Genomic DNA, 23,186 nt, shown 5'->3' with positions numbered 1-23,186 from the left:
CCTCACCAGAGGATTCAGCGAAATCCTCGCCAGAGAAGTCAGCGAAATCCCCAAAACAGGAGTCAGAGAAATCCCAGGGAGGAAGATCAGAGAAATGCTTGGAACAAGCACAACGGGCCAAACCAAGGATGCTCCCAGCAGAAGAATCACAAAGACTTCAACAAAAACAGAGATCATACCCTATTTTACAAAAACATACATCATAGTTGGAGATCCGGGAAGGCAAGCTCAACATCAACAAGCAACAAAAATAACATAAAGCACGAAAGAAAGCAGGACCAACACAGAGATCTAAAGGCGAAACAAGCGGTGAAGAAATTTCATTTACAAATGCCAAAGAAGCAGACTATACATCAAAAGCCACAGATAGGTACTAAGTTTTTACAAATCAAAAAGTTACAAAAATATCCATCAAGTCAAAAAGGGAGATTAGGGCCATCAGGGAGGAGGAACAGAGGAGTCTGCAGCAGTATCAGAGGGCTTGGAGGCAGCAGCAGCAGAGGGATCCAGGACAAGGGCAGGGACAACAGAAGATTTGGGAGCGGTGGAAGCTCCACCAGAGGAACCACCTACCTCAAGCACCGGCAATATCTCGGAGAATTGCACCGGGGGCAGACGTTGCTCCATGTTCAACAACTTTATTGCCTCAGAAATATACGCATCCTTGTTCTGGTACAAGGCATAAAGTTGTCCCACAGCGTCTGCTGAGGAGGCAGTGTCCTCGAAGACGGAGGTCTTCAAGCCAGAGGGCAGCGGGGGCTCCATGCGGAACTGAGCAAGGCTGTGGGGGCCAGCACCAGATCCACCCCTCAGTTTTTCCACAAATTTGGCCAGAGTTGCGCAAAAGGAGGGCTGATACTTCGGGGAGGAGAACGCCGGACCAGGATAAACCCCAAAGGCGAATTGGGGGATGGCTTTATTCAAGACCGGGTACCACCACGCGGGCTTTGCTGGGGCCTTAGCATCAATCCCCAATATCCTGTTGAGGTCCTCGTCCTTGATATGATCCATCAAGGCCCTCATGTCCAGAGTCGCGATCTGCTCCTCTGTCGCTCCTACCGTCTCCGCCGTTTTCGTGGATATCTCTTGTATAATGTGGGCGAAAATGGGTGCAAACCCCTCCAGGTAGTCGGGATGCTTCTGGAAAGCTGCCAGAGTGCCCTCCAACATGAAATCCAGAAACCGCTGGCCTTGGGGAGAGACAAAAAACTCCAGGCGCTGGTCCCTGGCCCCCAATACATAACCCCGCACCTGGGCATCTTCACACGCCTTTTTCCACTGGCGGCAAGTGTCCTTATGCTCCCGCTGGTACGTCTCCCGGAATCGGGTAAGGTTATCATAACCTTCCTTTTTAGCCCTGGCCAGCTCAGAGACTAGGGACGACTTCTCCACCTCTAGCTCAGCATTGCGAGCTTGCAGGGTAGCAACTTCCGCCTCAGCCTTGCTAAGACGCTCCACCACTCCGGCAACATCGTCATCGCGCTTGGCTACTTCCGCCTGCTCTTTTTCTCTCTCTTTCTCCAGTGCATCATAACTATTGACGCACTGGATAGCCGCCCACATCCGGGACTCCACCTGCAGAGAAATAAATGGGGTAATGTCAGAGTGGAGAAATAACTTTTGCCAAGAAGAATCGATTTCGGCAGAGAAATCAAGAGGTTAGTAATTTAATCTTTAATTAAAGTACAAAATGCAGGGTACCTGAAGAGCCAACTGGCCAAGCTGGCTGGCCAGAGCCCCTGGTTTCAATTTCCCCGCTATCTCCTTATCCTTCGGGTGAACACGGGAAGACACGGCATCGACAAACTCCTGCCCCGATAAACTCAAAATCGGACCGGGAATGATCACCTCTGACTCCTCAGCGGGAGGGTCTGCAACCTTGCCTTTCCCCTTTTTGGCGGCAGAAGAGAGAGCCCCCGAGCCACCAGCAGACTTCTTCGTGGGTTCCATGGACTTGCCGGCCTTCTTTAGGCCCTCTTGTTTTTCCTTCTCGCCCACAGAAATCAGAGAGCCCCTTTTTCTCTTCTTTGTGAGCCCGGAAGTGGCGATCTCTGGGACCGAGCCGGGAGAAGGGACGTCATCAGTAATGTCCACAACAAGGACATCTTCTTCACCAGTACCGGATACTCCACCAGTACCGGAACGTCTGCGTCTATGAATAAGGCCACCGACATCAACCTCCGAATCCTCCGAGCTGAATGTGCGCAGGACCTCCTTTTTCTTCCCCTTACCAGGGCGAGAGCCTTGGGAAGGGGTATCCATCCCAGGAGTCTCTATCACCGGGTGAGAGGTGTCTACCTCAGGCCTGGTTGGTTGTTCTAAAAAGCCTGTATGGGAGTCAGAGCCTCCCGAACCACGTCCCCCGCTGCGAGTGGGAGAAGCGGCGGCAGCCAGATCGAGCCCGCACTTGGCCCTCCAAGCCATGTCTGCAAATAAAAAATTCTACGCTGTTAGAATCAGGGTAACAAAAGTCAATATATTTTCTAACACATATTTTTTACCTATTGATGCCTGTGGATACAGGGGAAACAGACCATTGGTTGCCAAAGCCGAATTATTCTCGGCAAGAGATCTACATTCTAAGGGGCGGGCGTTGTTTATGGCATTAAGTCGGGCTATAACCCCCAGGTCAAATGCGGAAGGGGCATCCAGAGAGGCTGGTTTGTAGGTGGTCCGTGGGCTATGCCATTCCAGCTCCAGGGCGCCGTGGTCGCGCCAGGAGCCAATAAGGGTGCGCACATAACAATATTGGTTTAAAAAACATTTGTCAAAAGAATTTAGAGAAGAAAGGAAGGTAGTAGGATATTTCTGAAGACCAGCAAAGCTATACATGGGACTGCCTTGCATACGGAGAGACTGGGTCTGAAAGAACAATTTGGCGGTATCCCCAACACCGTGGGCTCGGCATAGAATGTGGAAGGCATATAACCTCCAGATGGCAGAGGGGGTGATTTGATAGAAAGGGATGCAATAATGGTTGCAAACCTCAACCAAGAGAGCAGGGGGAGGAAGCCTTAGGCCAGCATCTATCTGGGCTTTCCAAATAGCCGCTGTTTTAGGATCGCGCAATCTCTCAGGGGGAGTTGAGGCTTTAGAGAAGGCTAGGAATTTTAGGCTTTCGGGACGACGACACTTGTTCCTCATCCTTTCCATCTCCGCGACACCAAGGCGAGAGTTGGGAACAGGCTTAGGAGGTTGGGGTGTTTTCTTAGTCCTCTTTTTAGGCTGGGAAGGACTGGGGGTAGCCTGAGAATCGTGTGAGGCGGAAGGGGAAGGAAGGTCTACAGGATCTTGGGGCTGGGGAGAGGAAGACGAAGAACCTTGGGGAGAAGGAGAAGGCGACTGCGAGGGTTGGGGAACGGAAGTGGAGGCCATTGTCGGAATTTTTAAAGCCTAGGGTTTCTAACACGCTCAATCAGAGCACCAACAATTACACAACTACACTACAACTAATTACAGATACCAGCAAAGGAAGCGCACGATTTACCTACAGTCAGGAGTTCCTTAAGGTCGACGGAAAGGGCTGGAACGGTGGGGTCGCAGGAAAATCGCCGGAACAGTAAGAAGAAAATCGCCGGAATCGAGAGAAAAAACGAGTAAGTGCAGAAACAAAATGAAGAAGATGAAGGGATAAAAATTCAAAACTGACTAAGTAACGTACGCGGGCAACTACCACTATACGGGATGAACGACACATGGCCCTAAAAAAGCAATCGACGATCGAGAATTTCTACGGGGAGGCGAAAGGACGCGAAGGCTGAAAAAGTAACCTTGGGATACGGAAAAAGCACTGTAGAAAGAGCAGGCATTTAATGCTGGTGACGTCATCTACGCGGGCGAATCCTCTGACTAGTTGCACCATTCCAGAATGAACTAGTCAGACCAGAGGGGGGAGTAGCAAAAATTCCAAAGAAAAAGTTTACAGGGCTTACCTTTGCTTTCTTACAATATTAAGAAGTTTTATGTCTTCATGATTTGCAGGGATCAAGGAAAACAGCACAGCGCTGGTTTTAACATTACTTCGCTGGTTGAACACGAAGAATACCCGGTTCAACCAGACTAGAGGGGGGAGTAGTTGATGAGGAGTAATATATGTAGAGCAGAGGAATGCTTTCACCAATGGAATCACGGGAAGCAGCGAGGTAGCTTTCGCCAGAAGAATCATCCTCGACCAGAGGAATCGTACCCTTCAGAGGAATCATCCTCGCCAGAGGAAGCATACCCGCCAGAGGAACCGTCCTCGCCAGAGTGATAACACTCATATTTCCATGGTTTTTAATGTTCATATGATGTTAATTTTATAGGAAATTGAGTGTTGGATGATTGTTTTGTGCTTAAATTGCTTTATCTTGTGAAACATGATTCTTACTCGAACTTTGAAGGAATTTACAGGTTTATTGAGTTCGAATTTGGAAACCTATGCTGAAATAGAAGTTGTAGATCGTCTCGATACGAGTTCGTGAGCGCAAACGGATCATAAATCGGAGATCGGACGAGAAAGTTATGGCCGAAACAAAAACGTCGCGCGCAGCAGTCAAAATTCGGCGACCTAAACGGCGACCGCCGAGTTGGTCGCCGAAATTCCTGTTTCAAATTTGCACTACGAGCGTTAAATTCGGCGGGCGCCGAATTTGGCCGATTTTCAGACCAAAAACGGCGACCAATTCGGCGATCGCCGAGTTTGGTCGCCGATATAGGCGGTTTTGCGAGATTTTTCGATTTTTAGAGTTCTTCTGGGTTTCAAACACTGTATTTTACCCTGACACTATAAATAGGTCTTCTTTTGACCTATTTTGGGTTCCTTTTTCAGTCCAAAACTTTTATTTTCTCAGTTTCATAGCTTTAGATTATTATTGCTTTCCAGTTTTTACAGCTTGGATTGGATTTCCACAAGATTGAAGATTCAAACCGCTACAATTGTTTTATTCAGAGTTTTATTTAATTCAGTTCTTTCAATTGCGTTCTCATTAATTATATTTTTGCTTTCTTTTATTATGTCTGGCTAGTTCTTTTATCTGAACCTAGGGTTTGTATATAGCTGATTGATTATGTGTTTTTGATTTATTGATATCAATTTGCCCTCTAACTTATGATTCATGATTCCTGGTGCTTAATCTCTTGTGAATTATCTGATCAATAATTTACATGTCTAGCTGTTCAGTTTGAGTCTTGAATGCGATAATTGTTCAGCCGATTCAGGAATGCATGATATAGTGTTAGCCTTGAGTCTTGAATGCGACAGGTGAAGCTATAGGAAGCTATTCTTTATGTGCTATTTGGAGTTAATTTATTCCTTGGAGTCTTGAATGCGAAAAGGGATTAATTAATCTACGTTCATAGGTGGTCGTTAGAGACGCTTGTGAATAATATAGTGATCTTTCATCAGGGTTGGATTAAAATTGGTATTTGAATCAATAAGTTGAATGCATGTAGTTGATTGGTGAAAATACATCCCTAGGGTCAGAGCTTTCCTTTTATTTGAGTTAATTATCATAGTTTACATGCTCTTTAGTTTTATTTAATTAATCTTAGTTCTTAATTCACCTTCATAATCGTTTCACTTGCATACTGTGAGAGTTTGTGTAGGAAATAGATAGAGTGATTTCGTTTTACAGTCCCTGTGGATACGATATCCGATTGCTGTTTATACTACGATTACACCGTGTTAGTTGCGGTATTTTTGTTGCTAATAAAATAGATATCAACTTTTTGGCGCCGTTGCCGGGGACTGTTTAGATTTTGCTTTAATATTTCCAATAGGACTTTATAGTACTGCAAGTTTTTTTTTGTTTTTATTTTTCTTTTCTGATCTTTTTGATGTTTCTGTAGGTTGCATATGAACACACGATCTCACGGAAATCTTCTATTTGAGTTTGACCCTGAAATCAATAAAACCTTGCGCAACCTAAACAAGCAGAACGATCAAGTTGAGACAGAAACGATGGCTACTCCAGAGCAAATCCAAATTCGAGCTTTGCAAGAGCAGTTGAAGAAGCTGCTTGATGCACAGGAGACAAGAGAGGCTCAGAAACAACCAGCCATCAATGAAGCGTTCATACCACAGTATGTGTACCAGGAGCCCCCACGAGTGAACGTTAACAACTTTGAGCTGAAAATGAGTTTGATCACGATGGTCCAACAGAGCCAATATGGTGGACAAGCGATTGAAGACCCTAATGCGCACCTGGCGCATTTCCTGGAGCTGTGTAGCACGGTGAAGATGAATGGTGTCCCTGATGACATTATCCGTCTTCGTCTTTTTCCCTTCTCACTGCGAGATAAGGCGAAGTCGTGGTATCATACGCTGCAGCTGGGAGAGAATATCGTGTGGGAGGATTTGGCTCATGCATTCCTACGCAAGTTTCATCCACCTGGCCTTACGTTGAAGTTGAAGATGGACATCGTGCAGTTTCAACAGTACGATGGAGAAAAGCTAGCGGAGACTTGGGAGCGGTATCAGGAGAAGCTCAGAAAGTGCCCAAGCCACGGATTTGATGAAGGCACGCTCATTATCATGTTCTACAATGCTTGTGGAGAGCGTACAAGAATGCATTTGGACACAGCTGCAGGAGGTTCTCTGCTTCAGAAAGGCAGTTCAGAGGCTTGGAACATCATAGAGAGTATGGCTGCTACAAGCTACCAATGGCCAGTAGAAAGAGTACAATTGAAGAGGGTGGCAGCTGCTTCCAGTTCTGATCCTATGGCAGCAATGGTTACTCAACAGGCAGCGATGGCTACACAGCTGGCAGAGCTGACTACAAAAATTGGTGCGTTGAATGTTGGACGTCATGAGCAAGCTGTGATAGACCCGTCAAGCATGGAAGATGTCAATTTTGTGAATGGCAGAAATTATGGGAATTTCCAGCAAGGACAACCAGGAATGTATGGCAGAAATCAACAATTTCAACAGGGTCAGCAGCAGTTCCAGCCAGGAGCACGCCCGCATCCTAACCTTTCTTACGGCAATCCGAACAATGCTTTGCAGCCTCCACCTGGATTTTCTGTGTCTAGCGGAGGAGTTATCAATGAGCCAAAGAAAGATTCGATGGAAGACATGATGAAGCAGGTGTTGGGAAAGATAGGTGGTTTGGAAACGAATGTAGGTGCGTGGAAGACCAACATGGAGACCCAAGTGAGTCAAATAGGAAATCATGTTTCATCATTGTCTAAACAAGTGCAGATGTTGGAGACTCAAGTTGGTCAGATGGCCAACCAAGCAGCTGCGCAGCACACACCAGGAAAGTTTCCTAGCAACACTCAGTTCAATCCGAAGAGCCAACATCAACAGCCTCAGCAAAATCAGCAATGTCATTCCATACGGGTGGTTGATAATTCAGTTGAGGATGAAGAGCAGCGGGATCATACAGAGCAGCGGGACGGCAAGAATGGAAAGGAAAAAAATGTAGAGATTATGGAGGAGGATGACCTGGAGACGATTGTGTGCGATTCGCCGCATACTTCTAAGGTATCGTCGAATACCTCTGCTGTTAAGAAGCCAATTCCTACTCCTACGTTTCCCAGGCCAGAGTACAAGCCTGTAGCACCCTTCCCGAATAGACTGGCAAAGCCGAAGATGGATGAGAAGTTTTTGGAGACATTTAAGAAGTTGGCTGTGAATATTCCTTCCGTGGAGATCTTGAGAAACAAGCCAAATGAGGTGCAAATTGTGAAGGCTGTGATGGAAAAGAAGAGAGCATTCAATGAATTTGAGGAGGTGCTCGCAGTGAAGGAGTATCAGTTGGCTCCAAAGAGAGAAGATCCAGGCAGCTTCAATATTCCTGTGAAGATTGGAAAGTCACTGTTTGAGGAAGTGATGTGTGACACCGGAGCAAGCATAAATGTCATGCCTCTCAAAGTGTATAGGAAGTTGCAACTGGGGGATTTGAAGCCAACTAACAAGACAATTCAGCTTATTGATAAGTCTTGCTCTAAACCTCTAGGAGTAGCGGAAGATGTGCTTGTGAAAGTGAGTGATTTTTTCTTCCCAGTCGACTTTGTAGTGTTGGATATTCCGGAGGATCCAAAGATGCCTTTGCTGTTAGGAAGACCTTTCCTTGCCACATGTGGAGCAAAGCTAGATATGCAAAGGGGGACGATGACATTGGGAGCCTATGGGGAAACTGTGATTTTCAAGAAACCTCCACCAAAGAAAGTTCCCCAGAATGAAGTGATTAATTTGGCTGACAGTTTTCTAGCAAATTCGGAGGATGAAGAGGTTGAGAAGAATGAGCTGCCCAAGTATGAAGCCAAGAAAAAAACTCCAAAACCAAAAGAAGTTCTAACTTTTGAGATGTGTTTGTTTTTGGAGCATGATGGGGGGTCTTTGAAAACCCATACCCCCAAGAAGAAGAAAGTGAAATTCCGGATTTTTCGGAATAAGAATGAAAAAGGGGCAATGCTTGTGGAGGATGTCCGAGCCAAGAGAAGTGTTTTGGTGGAGAGGGCACCCAAGAGTAGAAAAACCTTCCAATGGTTAGAATGTTGTTTCCGACCTCCATGAGTTTTTGAGGTATCGTCGAGCTCTAGACGTTAAATTAAGCACTTGTTGGGAGGTAACCCAACCTTTTTCTTTGTTTTGTTTTCCTTTCGTTTAGTTTCTTTTTGTTTCTTTGTTTTCTTTGTTTAGTGCAGTGTTGAGCTTGGAAGATGCGGGAACTCGCGCCTTGTTCATACCACCACCATGGAGCATGTATTTTTCTGTGAGTAGTGACACACATATCATCATCCCTCCAAACTTATTTTCGAACTTATGTTCTGTAATAAGTTTGGGGGAGGGGGGTGAGAATAGATATGTGTATCACTTTTATCTTTTTGTTGGCTTTATTGTTTTATCCTGCTTGGTTGGTGGTGTGTGTTTGTTTTATTTTTGAGTTAGTTATTACTCCATTAGATTTCTGGTGAGATGCCAATGATGATTTCTGTGAAAAAAAAAATTGAATTTGATTTTCTTTGATGATTTAAGCATAATTGGAACTAATTTGCATAATTCTAGAGTGATTTTGACCTTGACTTTTAGACGTTGAATAAACCTGTGAGATTTTGAGCCATAACTGTTTATAATACACAGTTTATTCTTTGTTGTGAGTTTTGTCATGCATGTGGTGATCTTCTAGAACTTGCCATGGTTTCTGTGTCGAGGTTGCTGTTGTGCCCAAGATTAGGAGATGATTTTAGGCCATCTTTTGTTAGCCTCATTATTTTCCCAAACACTGTCCTTAACGAAAAAAATTTATCCTTTGTTATCCACTTTGAGCCTATTTAGCTTTTATTCTTTAGCCGGATGATAGGGGGTGATGAAGTATATGGGAATCTTTGTGTGGTGAATATCATAGTGGTTCATGAAAAAGAAGGGATGATATTATGATACTATTTACTCTTATGAGCTCTAGAAAAGTTGTGGAAAGAAAAGAAAAAAAAAATTGTTCAAGAAAAAGAAAAAAAAAAGAAAAAAAAGAAAAAAAAAAGTGTAAAGTCGAGTGTTTATTGAGAAATTTGTTAGAAAATCGACTTTGTTTGTTGGAAATAAATGGAGAGCATAAAAGAGTGTTTAGTTTTGTATGGTGATGATTAAATCCCTTGAGTAGTGTTGATTATGGTGATATAGTTGGGTGGAAGATGGAATTTATTCCATACTTGATTAGTGAAGTCATATGGTGTTCTTGATTTATTTGAGTCACTTAGCCTATATTTCCCTACCTTAACCAATGTCCCTACATTATAACCCAAAGAAAAAGACCTTTTTGATCTTAGTCCTGGCACACTTTTAGCGATGGAGATTGTAGACGATTGGCAAGCTAATGGTAAGTGATCTATATTGCATTGAATTCGATGAGAGTATACACGTCCCGTTCCATCAAATTGAGAGTTGAGTGATACACATACCTTGTGAGATTCAATTGTTTGGAATGTCAAGGTTGATTTTGCTATAGGTTGTGTTTATTGGTGAATTTTGTGCTTAATTATTGAGGATTTGAGAATTCTATCATTCGTTATCTTTCGGAGGCATTGATGAGCTAGATTTCTTACCCATTCGTGTTATTGATTTTATTCTTCCCATTATTCGAGGACGAACAATGGCTTAAGTTTGGGGGAGTTGATAACACTCATATTTCCATGGTTTTTAATGTTCATATGATGTTAATTTTATAGGAAATTGAGTGTTGGATGATTGTTTTGTGCTTAAATTGCTTTATCTTGTGAAACATGATTCTTACTCGAACTTTGAAGGAATTTACAGGTTTATTGAGTTCGAATTTGGAAACCTATGCTGAAATAGAAGTTGTAGATCGTCTCGATACGAGTTCGTGAGCGCAAACGGATCATAAATCGGAGATCGGACGAGAAAGTTATGGCCGAAACAAAAACGTCGCGCGCAGCAGTCAACATTCGGCGACCTAAACGGCGACCGCCGAGTTGGTCGCCGAAATTCCTGTTTCAAATTTGCACTACGAGCGTTAAATTCGGCGGGCGCCGAATTTGGCCGATTTTCAGACCAAAAACGGCGACCAATTCGGCGATCGCCGAGTTTGGTCGCCGATATAGGCGGTTTTGCGAGATTTTTCGATTTTTAGAGTTCTTCTGGGTTTCAAACACTGTATTTTACCCTGACACTATAAATAGGTCTTCTTTTGACCTATTTTGGGTTCCTTTTTCAGTCCAAAACTTTTATTTTCTCAGTTTCATAGCTTTAGATTATTATTGCTTTCCAGTTTTTACAGCTTGGATTGGATTTCCACAAGATTGAAGATTCAAACCGCTACAATTGTTTTATTCAGAGTTTTATTTAATTCAGTTCTTTCAATTGCGTTCTCATTAATTATATTTTTGCTTTCTTTTATTATGTCTGGCTAGTTCTTTTATCTGAACCTAGGGTTTGTATATAGCTGATTGATTATGTGTTTTTGATTTATTGATATCAATTTGCCCTCTAACTTATGATTCATGATTCCTGGTGCTTAATCTCTTGTGAATTATCTGATCAATAATTTACATGTCTAGCTGTTCAGTTTGAGTCTTGAATGCGATAATTGTTCAGCCGATTCAGGAATGCATGATATAGTGTTAGCCTTGAGTCTTGAATGCGACAGGTGAAGCTATAGGAAGCTATTCTTTATGTGCTATTTGGAGTTAATTTATTCCTTGGAGTCTTGAATGCGAAAAGGGATTAATTAATCTACGTTCATAGGTGGTCGTTAGAGACGCTTGTGAATAATATAGTGATCTTTCATCAGGGTTGGATTAAAATTGGTAATTGAATCAATAAGTTGAATGCATGTAGTTGATTGGTGAAAATACATCCCTAGGGTCAGAGCTTTCCTTTTATTTGAGTTAATTATCATAGTTTACATGCTCTTTAGTTTTATTTAATTAATCTTAGTTCTTAATTCACCTTCATAATCGTTTCACTTGCATACTGTGAGAGTTTGTGTAGGAAATAGATAGAGTGATTTCGTTTTACAGTCCCTGTGGATACGATATCCGATTGCTGTTTATACTACGATTACACCGTGTTAGTTGCGGTATTTTTGTTGCTAATAAAATAGTGATCACAGAGGAACCGTCCTCGCCAGAGGAATCATACCCGCCAGAGGAGCCACCTTTGCCAGAGGAACTACCTTCGCCAGAGGAGCCACTTTCGTCAGAGGAATCGTTCTCGCCAGAAGAATCACTTTCACCAGAGGAGTCTCGATCACCAGAGAAGTCACTTTCGCCAGAAGGAATCAACAAAAGCGCGGTGAAATCTCCCGCGTAAAGGCGAATTTACCATCATACCCTCGACCACGCAAGGCGCATGCGTGGGCATTGATTTTACTATTTTGCCCTCCCATGTAATCTATAAATAAGCCCTGAGCTCGTGCATTGTAACTTACGTTATCTCTCATTCTAAAAGACAACATTAGTTTTTCTCTTGAGTTCCTGCATTCCGACTGTTTTCTTTGTCTCCTCCGTTCAATCATACTAGGTATAGTCTACGTTTACTGCTCTTTAGTCTAGGTGTTGGTTTCTTGTTTCACCAGCGGGGATCATTAAAATGTTGGTGAAAATCTCCATCTTTCCTATCCCTCATCTTCGTACGATAAATTTGCAGACAAAGAGAATGCACCCTAACAAGTATCACACCGGAGAATGATTGTATCGAAGAGGAATTTGTTATTTTTGCCGCAAGCCGGGGCATAAAGTCACATTTTGTCCAGACACACCCGAACGATAGGAATTCCAAGAATATGTTGGAATGAGATGAACCGAAACACACCCGAACGATAGGAATTCCAAGAATATGTTGGAATGGGACCACATATTCAAGGAGAGTTTAGCGGATTTGAATGAGCTACTCATATCAACAAAATGCATCTCCTTTTTTGGTGCCCATGTGGAAGAAACTCCAAGGTTAAGCGTGCTTGGCTTGGAGCAATTTCGAGATGGGTGATCCCCTGGAAAGTTTCTTGGGGAGCGTGTGAGCGAGGATAAAGCACGCTAGAAATGACAAGTGTTGGTCTGTGGGGACAACCGTTAAGTTTGGAGTCGGGCTTAGGGCTGTGCATCGGTTCAAAACCGAACCGACCCAATTTATCTAAATCGAAATCGAACCGAAAGTGTTATCTTCGGAACCGAACCTACCAACCTAAACCTGTAAAACCGACTAAAACTGAACCAATGAAAATCGATCGGTTTCATTCGGTTTCCGAACCGAACCGCTTGAAATCCCTAAATTATCAATATGAAGACTGCAAATCTCATTTACATAAAATGAAGACCGTAAATGTCACTAATCTTTGCTAATTACATAAACAAACAATCAATTGCTCATTCCCAGTGGAACAAAAATCATATCGTGAAATAATTGTTGATTTTAAATTTTAATAAATTGAATACATTATACATTAGTTCCAGCAAGAAAGAATTAACCAAAGCAGATCCATAGAGGAATTAATCAAAGAAGGAAAGCGTAGCAAGAAGTTACGGGAGATTATAGAATACAAACAAAGTTCAAGAAACAAAAAAGATTCAGATCCATAGAGGAATTAATCGCATAAAGGAATTAGAAATGTTGCTGGTGCTGGACGCCGATCTATTGGCTGCGTCCGTGGGGGGAGCAGGGGAGGAGTCGCCGAGTTGGGGATGCTGCCTTTACAGCACGCGGTGTCGCCGATCTGCTGCTGCTGCGAGGAGGGCGGCGTCGTCGGTGACGCAACGGCCAAGGAGAAGCCGAGGAGAGGGAGGTGGCACCAGCGTGGCGCCGCAGACGCACAATTGGTGTGTGGATCTGTGGATTGGAATTTGAAGACGGGTGTGCAGAAATCAGGTTTAGAAGAATTCTTTAGGGGGAGTGTATTCGTTGTGGAATTTGATGGATTTCTATGGATTTTAAAAGTCTGGGTGTATTCGTTCAAGACTTTTAAAAGTCCATATAAATTTGGGTGTATTCGTTCAAGACTTTTTAAAATCCATACAAATCTAGGTGTATTCGTTATTCCATTGACTTAAAATCTGGAATGACTTTCATGGATTTCATCCAAAAAAAACACACGACGAAATCCGGCCAAGAACCACGAGAATTGAAATCCATGAAGTTTTAAGCGAGCGCTGAGTTCCAGCGCCCGCGGCCAAGAAGCCAGCGAGCGTTGGAACTCAGCAATCGTTCAAACCAAGAAAAGTTCTTCTAAGCAGAATACCCTTCTATCACGTAAATAATCACAGTGCTTCAGATACAGAAGCACATAATCACTACTGCACTCGCAATTGAATTCCATTTCACCAAGTTTAAACATGAGTCAATTAAAAAAAATAACAAAACAACAAAGAAAGCCAAGAACTGGATAAAATCAGAAAGAAATGCATACCGAACAAAGAAATTAGCACTACAAGAACCCAGAAAGGAACCAGCAGAAAGAGGTCGTTGGATAAACCCTAATTAAAAAATTGGCAATAAGAAAAATTGGCTTCTTGAATGAACAATTATTTTACCTCCTTCAGTATAATTTGAGAAGGCGCCGCGGGCCGGGTTTTGTAATAATTGGGAAGTTGGGCTGGAAATTGACGCATGCAGGTCCCTTTCTCTTTTCTTTGCAGCAAACAGATGTAGGCTACGACTGGAGAAGAGGCCGGAGCCGGCGCTGCTGCTGCGGCGGCGTCTGGAGACTGGATCCTCTAGACTCTGAAATGGAGTGGATTCTGCGCGTCTGGAGCTTCCGGCAAGAGGTGCGATCGGCGACGCTCGCGGCGCAGCTTCCGGCGAAAGGCAACAATCGGAGCAGGGAGGGGTGGGATGGAAGGGTTCGGAACCTACGAGTTTGTCGAGCATCCGGTGTCGAAGCCGTTGTGGAAACACTTGTCTGAGGAGTCTCTGCTGGCGAAAGTTCGAGCGCTCGCTGGAACCCAGCGGTCGCTGGGTTTCCAGCGCTCGCAGTAACTCAACGGTCGCTGGGTCTTTTCTAGCGGGCGCTGGTTCTCCGCGGGCGCTGGTTTCATGGAATTCAATTCCAAAATTATCCAGTAAAGTCTTCAAAATCAGTGAAAATCGAGGTGAAATCCAACCACGAATTCTTTGAAAGTCGTCTGGAATCTATGTGAATTTCATAGAATTTAAATTCCATGGACTTTTTAAAGTCTGTGGAAATCCACAACGAATACACCCCCTAGATCTAGGGTTTTCAAATTTTAGTATACTAAATATATTAAATATGGAGTAAATAATAATTTAAATAATATATATATATATATATATATATCGGTTCGATTCGGTTCTCGACCGAACTATGGACGAAAAATCAAAATCGAACCGATATTTGATCGGTTTATACATTGGCAAACCGAACCTTAAACCGACCCAAAAATCCAAGAATGGAACCGAACCAAAAATGATCAGTTCGGTCGATTTTTTCGGTCCAGTTCGGTTTATGCTCACCCCTAGTCGGGCTGTTACATATATTTATTAAAAAATTAGTAGAGCAAAAAAGGAAAAGTGAAATAGAGGAAACGTGAAAAGTTTTAAATACATCAATTGTAAATTGTACTACATTCGTCCCATAAAAATATGCATGGTTTTCTTTTTTCGTCCGCCCCAAAAAATTATGCATACTTTATTTATAATATTAATTGTCTCACTAAATATTACAAACAATGTAGAAATGTAAGTCCACTTAAATTACACTTTGTAATAATATTTTTTAAAATCTATGTCGTCCGATACTATATACTCCATCCGTCCACGAAAAAGAGTCATGTTTCCCCTCTTTTTTTTGTCCACAAAAAAAAGTCCTGTTTCACTTTTTTGACAACTTTACCCTTACTTTACTCCTATATTTAGTTTATTTGCAATTGATGGACCCACCACAATAAATTTTAGACATCCTAATTTATTTCTTAATAATTAAAAATAACTCACTTAATTCCTTAATTAACTAATAATCCTAATTTGTTAAATCTCTCCCCTATTTTCGAGCAACCCTTCTTGAGCGAGACCCTGCCTCATCATCACCACCTTCACTCTGTGCGAAACGCCGGTCGCCGGCCACCGCTCCACTCACAACAAATAATCGAAAATCCTCTATACATTCTCAAATCGAAAATCACAAAGCCAAAAACCATGGCCGAAAACCTTCAATCGAAAATCACAAAGCCAAAAAAGAAAATCAGTTTCAACCACCAACAACATCTTCCACAAAAATTCCAGCTGCAGCAACGGCGGCAGCGCCCTCCTAGAGTTCCGGCTGAAGAGGGGTGGCCTTCGTGGCTAAGCGACGTCGCCGGAAAGTGAGAGGGAGGAGGCAGTGATTTCTAAGAGAAATTTAGGAAGGCAGATTGGGGATCTTATCTGTTATGTGATTTGTGTTTGAGTTGAGCGTCAATAAGAAAGGTAGAGAGAGAGGCGGCGATCACTCGCCGATCCTTCAGCGGCGGAAGCGATTTATAATGGAGAAAGCTAGGGCTCGATCTGGTACGGGTTCAGCGAGAACAGAGAAGGGAAGAAGAAAGTTAGGGCTCGCCTTTTAGAGTTTATTTTCTTTGCAAAGGGGAAGAAGGATGGACAATTGAGCCGATGAAGCGGATCAGCGCCAGAGTCACGGTGCCGCTCCAGCTCGCCGGATTTTCAGCGAGGCCGCGACGGAGATTGAAGAAGAGGAATCGGCTGTCTATTTTTTTTTGTGTGTGCGAGAGAGAGGTGGGATGGGTGTGTGCGTCTCAGGGAGGAAGAAGAAGAGAGAGTTGAAGGGAAGGGGGGAGCAGGACGACGGTGCCAGATTAGAGAGGGAGAGAAAGAGAGGTGTGCTTCTGTGTGCGAAATTTTGTGAAAGAAGAAAAAGAGTGAGAGGCGTAAGGTATTAGGAAAAAGAGAGAGAGAGGCGTGCGAAATTAGGATAGATTAAGCATTTAAAAATTATTATTAACATTACCCCTATAAATTTATTCTCTCTCCACTTACACCTACTTTAACAACTTTCTTAAAACCCGTGCCGAGTCCGAAATGGGACTCTTTTTCGTGGACGGAGGGAGTATTTTTTATGGGTCTCAGAGTAAAAGTAAATATATGTATATATATATATATATATATATATATATATATAGGCTAAAGTTCAATGAAGAAGGCCTAAATGTAAGAAAGAAGAGAGAAGTAATCTAATTCGTTGATCTTATCTAATCTAACGGACATGATTTATTCACGCCATGTTCAACAGATTTTTTCGTTGAACATATGGGGGGTCGAAACCCAGAACCCCCAAAAATATTGTATATGTTCACGAATGTTCAACGAAAAAATCTGTTGAACATGGCGTGAATAAACCATGTCCGTTAGATTAGATAAGATCAACGGATGAGATTACTTCTCTCTTCTTTCTTACATTTAGGCCTTTTTCATTGAACCCAACCCTATATATATATATATATATATATATAGATATAATTGAAATATATCAAATAAATCAAAATTCCACGCTCAAGCTAGGAGCGTGCTCAACATTTTCTCATCAAATTAGGGAGTGTTCAGCACAATAAGAGGCGCGTGCGTTTATGAGTCTTCTCTCTCTGCGCGTGAACCGCCACATCAAATTAAAGTTTCGTGGACAGTAGTGGAGAGAGAGTAGCGTACAAATGACTTCACGAATCTCTCTGTGTGTCTCTTGCTTCAGCGAAGCGTTTCCAACTTCCAAGCAAAGCCTTTTTCTCCTAGCTGCGCTCTTCTTTGTGGAAAATGAAAAATCATATATTCCCTCTTTCCACCATAACAAGTTCTCAAGAAGGTTAATGTTTAACAGTAAAATAGTTAATATGTAAGTTAAAGATTTTGGATTTTAGTTAATATATAAGTTAAAGATTTTGGATTTAAGTTTACTGTGATGTAGTAATTTTTAAATTTTATTTATTTAATGATTAATTTATCAAAAATAGGAGTCCCCCACAAATTAAAAAAAATTATTTATTTAATAAATGAAGAAAAGATCTCATGAAAAAGATATTCACTCCATTGCTCAAAAATTCGTCGCAAGAAGAACGATACGAATTTTAATAAAAGTTGATAAAATGTTATTTGATGGTGAAATCATATACTAAAATAATGTTTAAAGAATTGTAATTGTAAAGTTGATGGTGTAGTCATGTAAAAGAAATAGATTGGGACAAATTTTTTTGAGACACACTACAAAACAAATGAGGCAAATTTTTTAGGAACAAATGGGGTAATTATTAGTGAAATATTTCTGGAAAAAAAATGTTCAGGCATTTTTTTTTTATAAACAAAAGAAAATGAAACTTATTTTTATTGACTAAAGGAGTATATAGTATATATTAATTTTCTCAAAATGTTACTCCTATGAATTTTTTTTACAGACTGCTGATTTCTAATTTTCACTTTAATTCCTAATAATATTATTATAAATATTTATTGTACTAATATGATAATATTTTAATATTTTGTAATCTTTAAAGTTAATAAGAAAAAAAAGTGGGGCCTTCAAAGAATCAAAATGGCATAAAAGTTTAAGGCGTGGGATCGTACCTTAATTTTGATTGGTTTATCCGGCGGAAATTCTCTTATGTAGAAAATGAAAAAAAAAAAAAAAGTGATTTAAATAGATAAAAATAGTTATATCTCAATTTTCATGATAAATTTACGATCAAATGGAACACACTCTTATTTTAATATGATTATTTTATAATTTGAATGGTTTTATTTTCGCGAAAACTTAGAATGCGTAATTTATTAATGTATTGTTTCTCTTTTTTTCATTCTTTGTAAAAAATAATTCTTTTTATTATTTTCTTGTATACTAGGTACTGTTATATATGAAATTAAAAGTATTCTTATGGAGTAATTTTTTGTCCAAGACGCATACGCCCAAGATGAAATCAGACCTTCTAGCGCTCTTTTGGATTTCTCCAGTTGTTCAAAATACTCAAAAAAAAAAAAAAATCTTTTGATTTTAAATAAAATTAATAATATTCTCCATTTTCTCTAATAGTGATTGAATTTTGATCTCCTAAGATTTTTATTAGTTTTTTTATTGGCTTATAATGATAACAATAATTAGGGATGTCAAAAAAGCTCGAAACCGACGGGTCGACCCGAATAGACAGATAAAAAAGGTGGGTTAGGGCTGAAAATTTTTAGTCCGAAAAAAAATTAGCCCGAATGGCCCGAACCGAAAATAGCCCGAGCCCGATAGGGTTGGCCCGAAAACCGAGTGGGTTGGCCCGATTAACTGAACATATTCTTAATAATTGATTTTTAAACTTTAATACTTTACTTTTTAATTCGATAATAACATTTTGAAGGTTGTAGAATATGTTTTGATTTTTTCCAACGGTTAATAACAAACATCTATGATATAAAAGTCAAAGAAAGATAGTCATTTATGTTAAATCTATATACAATTTTTATCAGAAACGAAATTAATGTTAGATATTATGTAAACTTATGTTAAAATAACACTATTTTTTGTATCTAAAATAAAGTGAAATGTCTTGATTTAAAAAATATGATATATTTTTATTACAATAATATGATTATTTATACAAAAATTAAACATATAAAAAAATCGTAATACTTGCGGGCCCGAACGGGCTAGCCTGAAACCGAGTGGGTTAGGGTTAGGGTCAAAAAAATTTAGCCCGAAAAATAAAAAAACCGACTAGCCCGAATCGAAAATAACCCGAAATCGAATGGGCTGACCCGAAACCGAGTGGGTTGGCCTGATTGACATCCCTAACAATAATCACAGGGAAAAATGTGCAATTATTATTGCTCATCTTTAAAAAAAGGAAAAAGAAAATATAATATGATCATATGATTCATATTTCCGCTATTAAGTCATATTAATATGATTTTCTACGTCTGAAGTTAAAAATAAAATTTAAAATCAGTAATTATTTTTGCAGGCAAAAATTACAAAACTATTAATAAAATTGATTTGAATAAAGTAGAATTTGGGAATCCCCTAAAAAAAAGTAGAAGTTGGGAATCAGTTACTAGTTTAGTGAGAGACACAACCACCCATTTGTGTTTGAAGTTAGCCAAACAGAGCCTTATTACATTTGAAGACTTCAGATGTTTTCAGCCCATTTCTGTAATTACTTGTTTCGGTGCTTCACATTTTTTAGCAGTAATTGGAAATTTTGAGAAAATGCCCGCTCTCTGATTTCCCCTCGATCTCTCCGATTTCCATTTTCATCTACTCCACTTTCTCTCTCTTTAAGCCCTAATCACTTTTTCTATCGACATTTCTTTTTCTCCTAAAATTCGAAGAAACCCACCAAATTATACGGTAAGCATTTCTTCATAATTTATCAATTTTCTTTTTCGCAGCGTAATTTTCCCTGTAGGCATGATTAATTGGGGAATCTGAGATGTTAATTAATGGTTAAATCGGCGAGGCGCATGTGCTTTGGTGCCTTTATCATTAACTGATATAATATTCCTTTTTGCTGGTTTTTCTAATAATTTATTGATGGGCGATCGATTTTTCGGTCGATTGAGCTGAGCTTCTGTGAAATTAAGGATTTTTTAAAAAAATTCAATAGCCTTATCTGTCGCCTCGCGTGATTCCGCGCTTGTGGCACGTTGTTTCGTGTTTTTGGGGTATACTTGGCATGTTATCCGAATCTCTCTTACATAGAATAACGTCAGCGTGTGTGTATGTGTGTGTGTATGTGTGTGTGTATGTGTATGTATATGTGCATCTGAATCTTGATTGATATAGTGATACTTTATTTTCTAAATATCGAATTTTGTTTCTGAGCGTATATAAATATAGTGGATGTGTGCATTTTGGTCTCCGCCAATAATTCTTCAACTAGGATCCAGATTTGCTTTGTGGATAACGAGGTGGGTTTGTTCTCCTCTTTTGTGGCTGAATTCTGGTTTAGAATTTTGTGCAATGTTCGGGTTGCTCCTCTATTTACTGTTTTATCAGTTGAACTGGTAATTCTGTTTAGCAAGTATTGGGCTCTGATGTTGTTCTTAAAGAAATGGGAATTTCAATAGTGTGAGATCTGGTCGGATGAAATTGAGTCCTGAATTTTGTGCTTATGCTGTTGGGAAAATGGTTCTAGTGTTTGAAAAGTTTCGATTTCATAGTTTTAACTTATTACAGCAATGGCCGTTGGTGGTGATATCATTCCTTCCTTCAACTAATGCATTTACAAGTTATACTTTTGTGATCTTCAAATTTTGGTCCATTAGTCATGTGAAGGCTGATCAAGTTAGAGTTGGTTATGAAGGATATTTTATTTCAAGACTTCTTTGACATGCATGCATTTTCTATACTTTATTTTGCACACTGATGTTGAGTTTGAAGTTATAGGAAACTGTCTTTTGGTTGTTTTGATTTTGGAAGAAGTGATACTTTAATTTATTTTGCTAACTGATGTTGAGTTGGAAGTTATAGGGAATTGTCTTTTGCTTGTTTTGATTATGGGAGAAGTGATACTTTTGTGATTGATTTGCCTTTCCATAATTGACATGTTATGTTGGTTGGATATTTTCATAGTTTACATTTTGCTCTTTTCTTTATACAGTTTTGATTTGCAATTGCTTCACCTACAATTTTTTCATTTGTGTGCTTATTCTTGTTGTGAGTGAGCCAAGGTAATGGCACTTTTAAGATGTATTGAGCATGGTAGTACTAGAATTTCATTTTCTCTTATCTCATAATTTACGTTTAGCTTCAATTATCCTGGACTCTGATTGGTGGCCTGGTCATCTTCTTCTGCATGTTAAAATTCTAGTAGTATTATTTTGTGTGCGTGTGTTGGCCAAGCAGTAAGGGGTTAATGCCTAAGGCCAAAGGTCTTGGGTTCGAGTCCCCTGTGGCGCGACCTTTAAATTTCTTTATTTGATACTGTTAATTTATCAAAAAAAGAAAAGAAAAAAGAATAAACTATTATTCAGTGATAGCTTTAACGATATCCATGTATTTTGAGTTGAATTGATTATGTTTATACATGACCTGCTGTATTTCCAATGTTTTATGCTCAGCTGTCTTTGTCTTAATAATGGCTGCTTTTGAGAATTTTGTCTTGTTTGTTAAGAGTTCTATGTTATGTGGGTGTTGTTTAGGACATGGCAAAAGGTACAAGAGGTCGGCGCCGGATCGCTTCACGGCAGTGCAGGCCAACACCATACCCCCTACCATCTTACAAAGAAAAGGAGGACACTTGCTCCAAGGCAATCAAGAAAGACTGGGAAGATGCTACATGCTCAGTGTGCATGGAGTGTCCTCACAATGCTGTTCTTCTCTTGTGTTCCTCCCATGACAAAGGATGCCGTCCTTACATGTGCGGGACCAGTTTTCGCTATTCAAACTGCCTTGACCAATACAAGAAGGCCTATGCAAAAGCAACTCCACCTGACAGCCATCCGGTTCACGATTCACTTGATAGTCAAGTTATTGGTCCGTTTTCGGGTCAGTCTGCAGACAATGGTGATACTGCAGAGCTTGCATGTCCACTTTGCAGGGGCCAGGTGAAGGGATGGACTGTTGTGGAGCCTGCACGAGAGCAACTCAATGCCAAGAAACGAAGTTGCATGCAGGAAAATTGTACATTTATGGGAACATTCAAAGAGTTGCGGAAACATGTGAGGGCGGACCACCCTTCTGCGAAGCCAAGAGAAGTGGATCCGACTCTAGAGCAGAAGTGGAGGAGGATGGAGCGTGAGCGAGAGAGGGAAGATGTGATGAGTACCATAAGATCATCAATGCCGGGGGCAGTGTTTTTTGGTGATTATGTGATAGAAGGAGGTCATTATGAGTTTGATTCAGATGAAGAGGAGGGTTTTGATATAAATGCTATGGAACGGAATGAGGGCATGGAAGTTGGCGTTAATCGGAATTTGATGTCTATGTTTCTCTTTCTGCAGGCCTTTGGTTCTGCAGGCAATGTGGGATCGAACAGAGGTGCTAGACGACAAGAGAGAGACTCCACCAACGGTGGTGCACTTGATAGAGGTTCTATGAGATTGCATCGTGATAACCCAATAGATGATTTAGAGTTTTCTGATCAAGATAGTGAAAATGATGATGATGTCGGAAATGAAAACGACGGGAACGGCGGTACGTCTTTGGTTGGCCGCCTACGTCGTCAAGGTAGAGTCCTTTTGGGGCGTTCCGGGAGGAGGAGAAGGAATAGAGAGGTGAATCAAGGGATGAGATAGTTACCTTTGCCTGAAATTGGCAACATAAAAAAAGTTATAGTTCACGGGTAGGAAATGCTTAGCTGTAACTTTTTAACATTTGCATGCACATTTGCTATTCCATGATCCATTAATTCATGAGTTGTAAGATACTATTATAGGATAGCTCAGGAATATGGATGAAAAACTTGCTTCATGTAATTTACTTTGTAATTCCTGATTAATTTGTTTATGATTTGTTAATTATTCACTCACTCGTGAGTATTTACGTAAAAGAAGAATGTAACTTCTACGTCTCCTACTCATTTTGTTCATTCTTAGCCTCTCTCTTCTCGACTGTGTATCAGCTTTGTTTGGTTGAAAGGTATAATACTTTTTGTAGCGATTGGGTTGTAATTTATTATCTTCATTGAGGCTAGTCTTGGGCCTTATTTGTTAGGGACGTAGGGGTCATCACCCATCAGATTGTATAATATACATTATTTTAATATCATATATTTTACGTGTTATTGATGGTCGGTCTAATTAAATACATTAGTAAGTCATATTGCACGCAATC

The 23,186-nt window shown here is 40.6% G+C and overlaps 1 protein-coding gene across 2 annotated transcripts; it reads left to right on the top strand.

The window, feature by feature from the left end:
* The first annotated feature begins 19,424 nt into the window (after nucleotides 1-19,424).
* LOC131019362 (uncharacterized) lies at nucleotides 19,425-22,881 on the top strand. Of its 2 annotated transcripts, none has more exons than XM_057947892.1 (2): nucleotides 19,425-19,760; nucleotides 21,554-22,881. In XM_057947892.1, exon 2 carries the CDS (start codon nucleotides 21,557-21,559, stop codon nucleotides 22,646-22,648), a length of 1,092 nt encoding a protein of 363 aa, XP_057803875.1. In that variant the 5' UTR covers nucleotides 19,425-19,760; nucleotides 21,554-21,556; the 3' UTR covers nucleotides 22,649-22,881. The 2 variants fall into 2 exon arrangements, with proteins under 2 accessions (XP_057803875.1, XP_057803876.1); XM_057947893.1 differs by lacking the exon at nucleotides 19,425-19,760 and adding an exon at nucleotides 19,808-20,320.
* The last annotated feature ends 305 nt before the right edge of the window (nucleotides 22,882-23,186 follow it).

The sequence above is a fragment of the Salvia miltiorrhiza genome, chromosome 4 (assembly GCF_028751815.1).
Source record: "Salvia miltiorrhiza cultivar Shanhuang (shh) chromosome 4, IMPLAD_Smil_shh, whole genome shotgun sequence".
Lineage (NCBI taxonomy): Eukaryota > Viridiplantae > Streptophyta > Magnoliopsida > Lamiales > Lamiaceae > Salvia > Salvia miltiorrhiza.
This window is presented reverse-complemented; position numbering and strand designations above follow the sequence as displayed.

What these genes read in the sequence shown, in the direction of transcription:
- LOC131019362 (XM_057947892.1), top strand. Translation starts at nt 21,557, where the DNA reads ATGGCAAAAGGTACAAGAGGTCGGCGCCGGATCGCTTCACGGCAGTGC.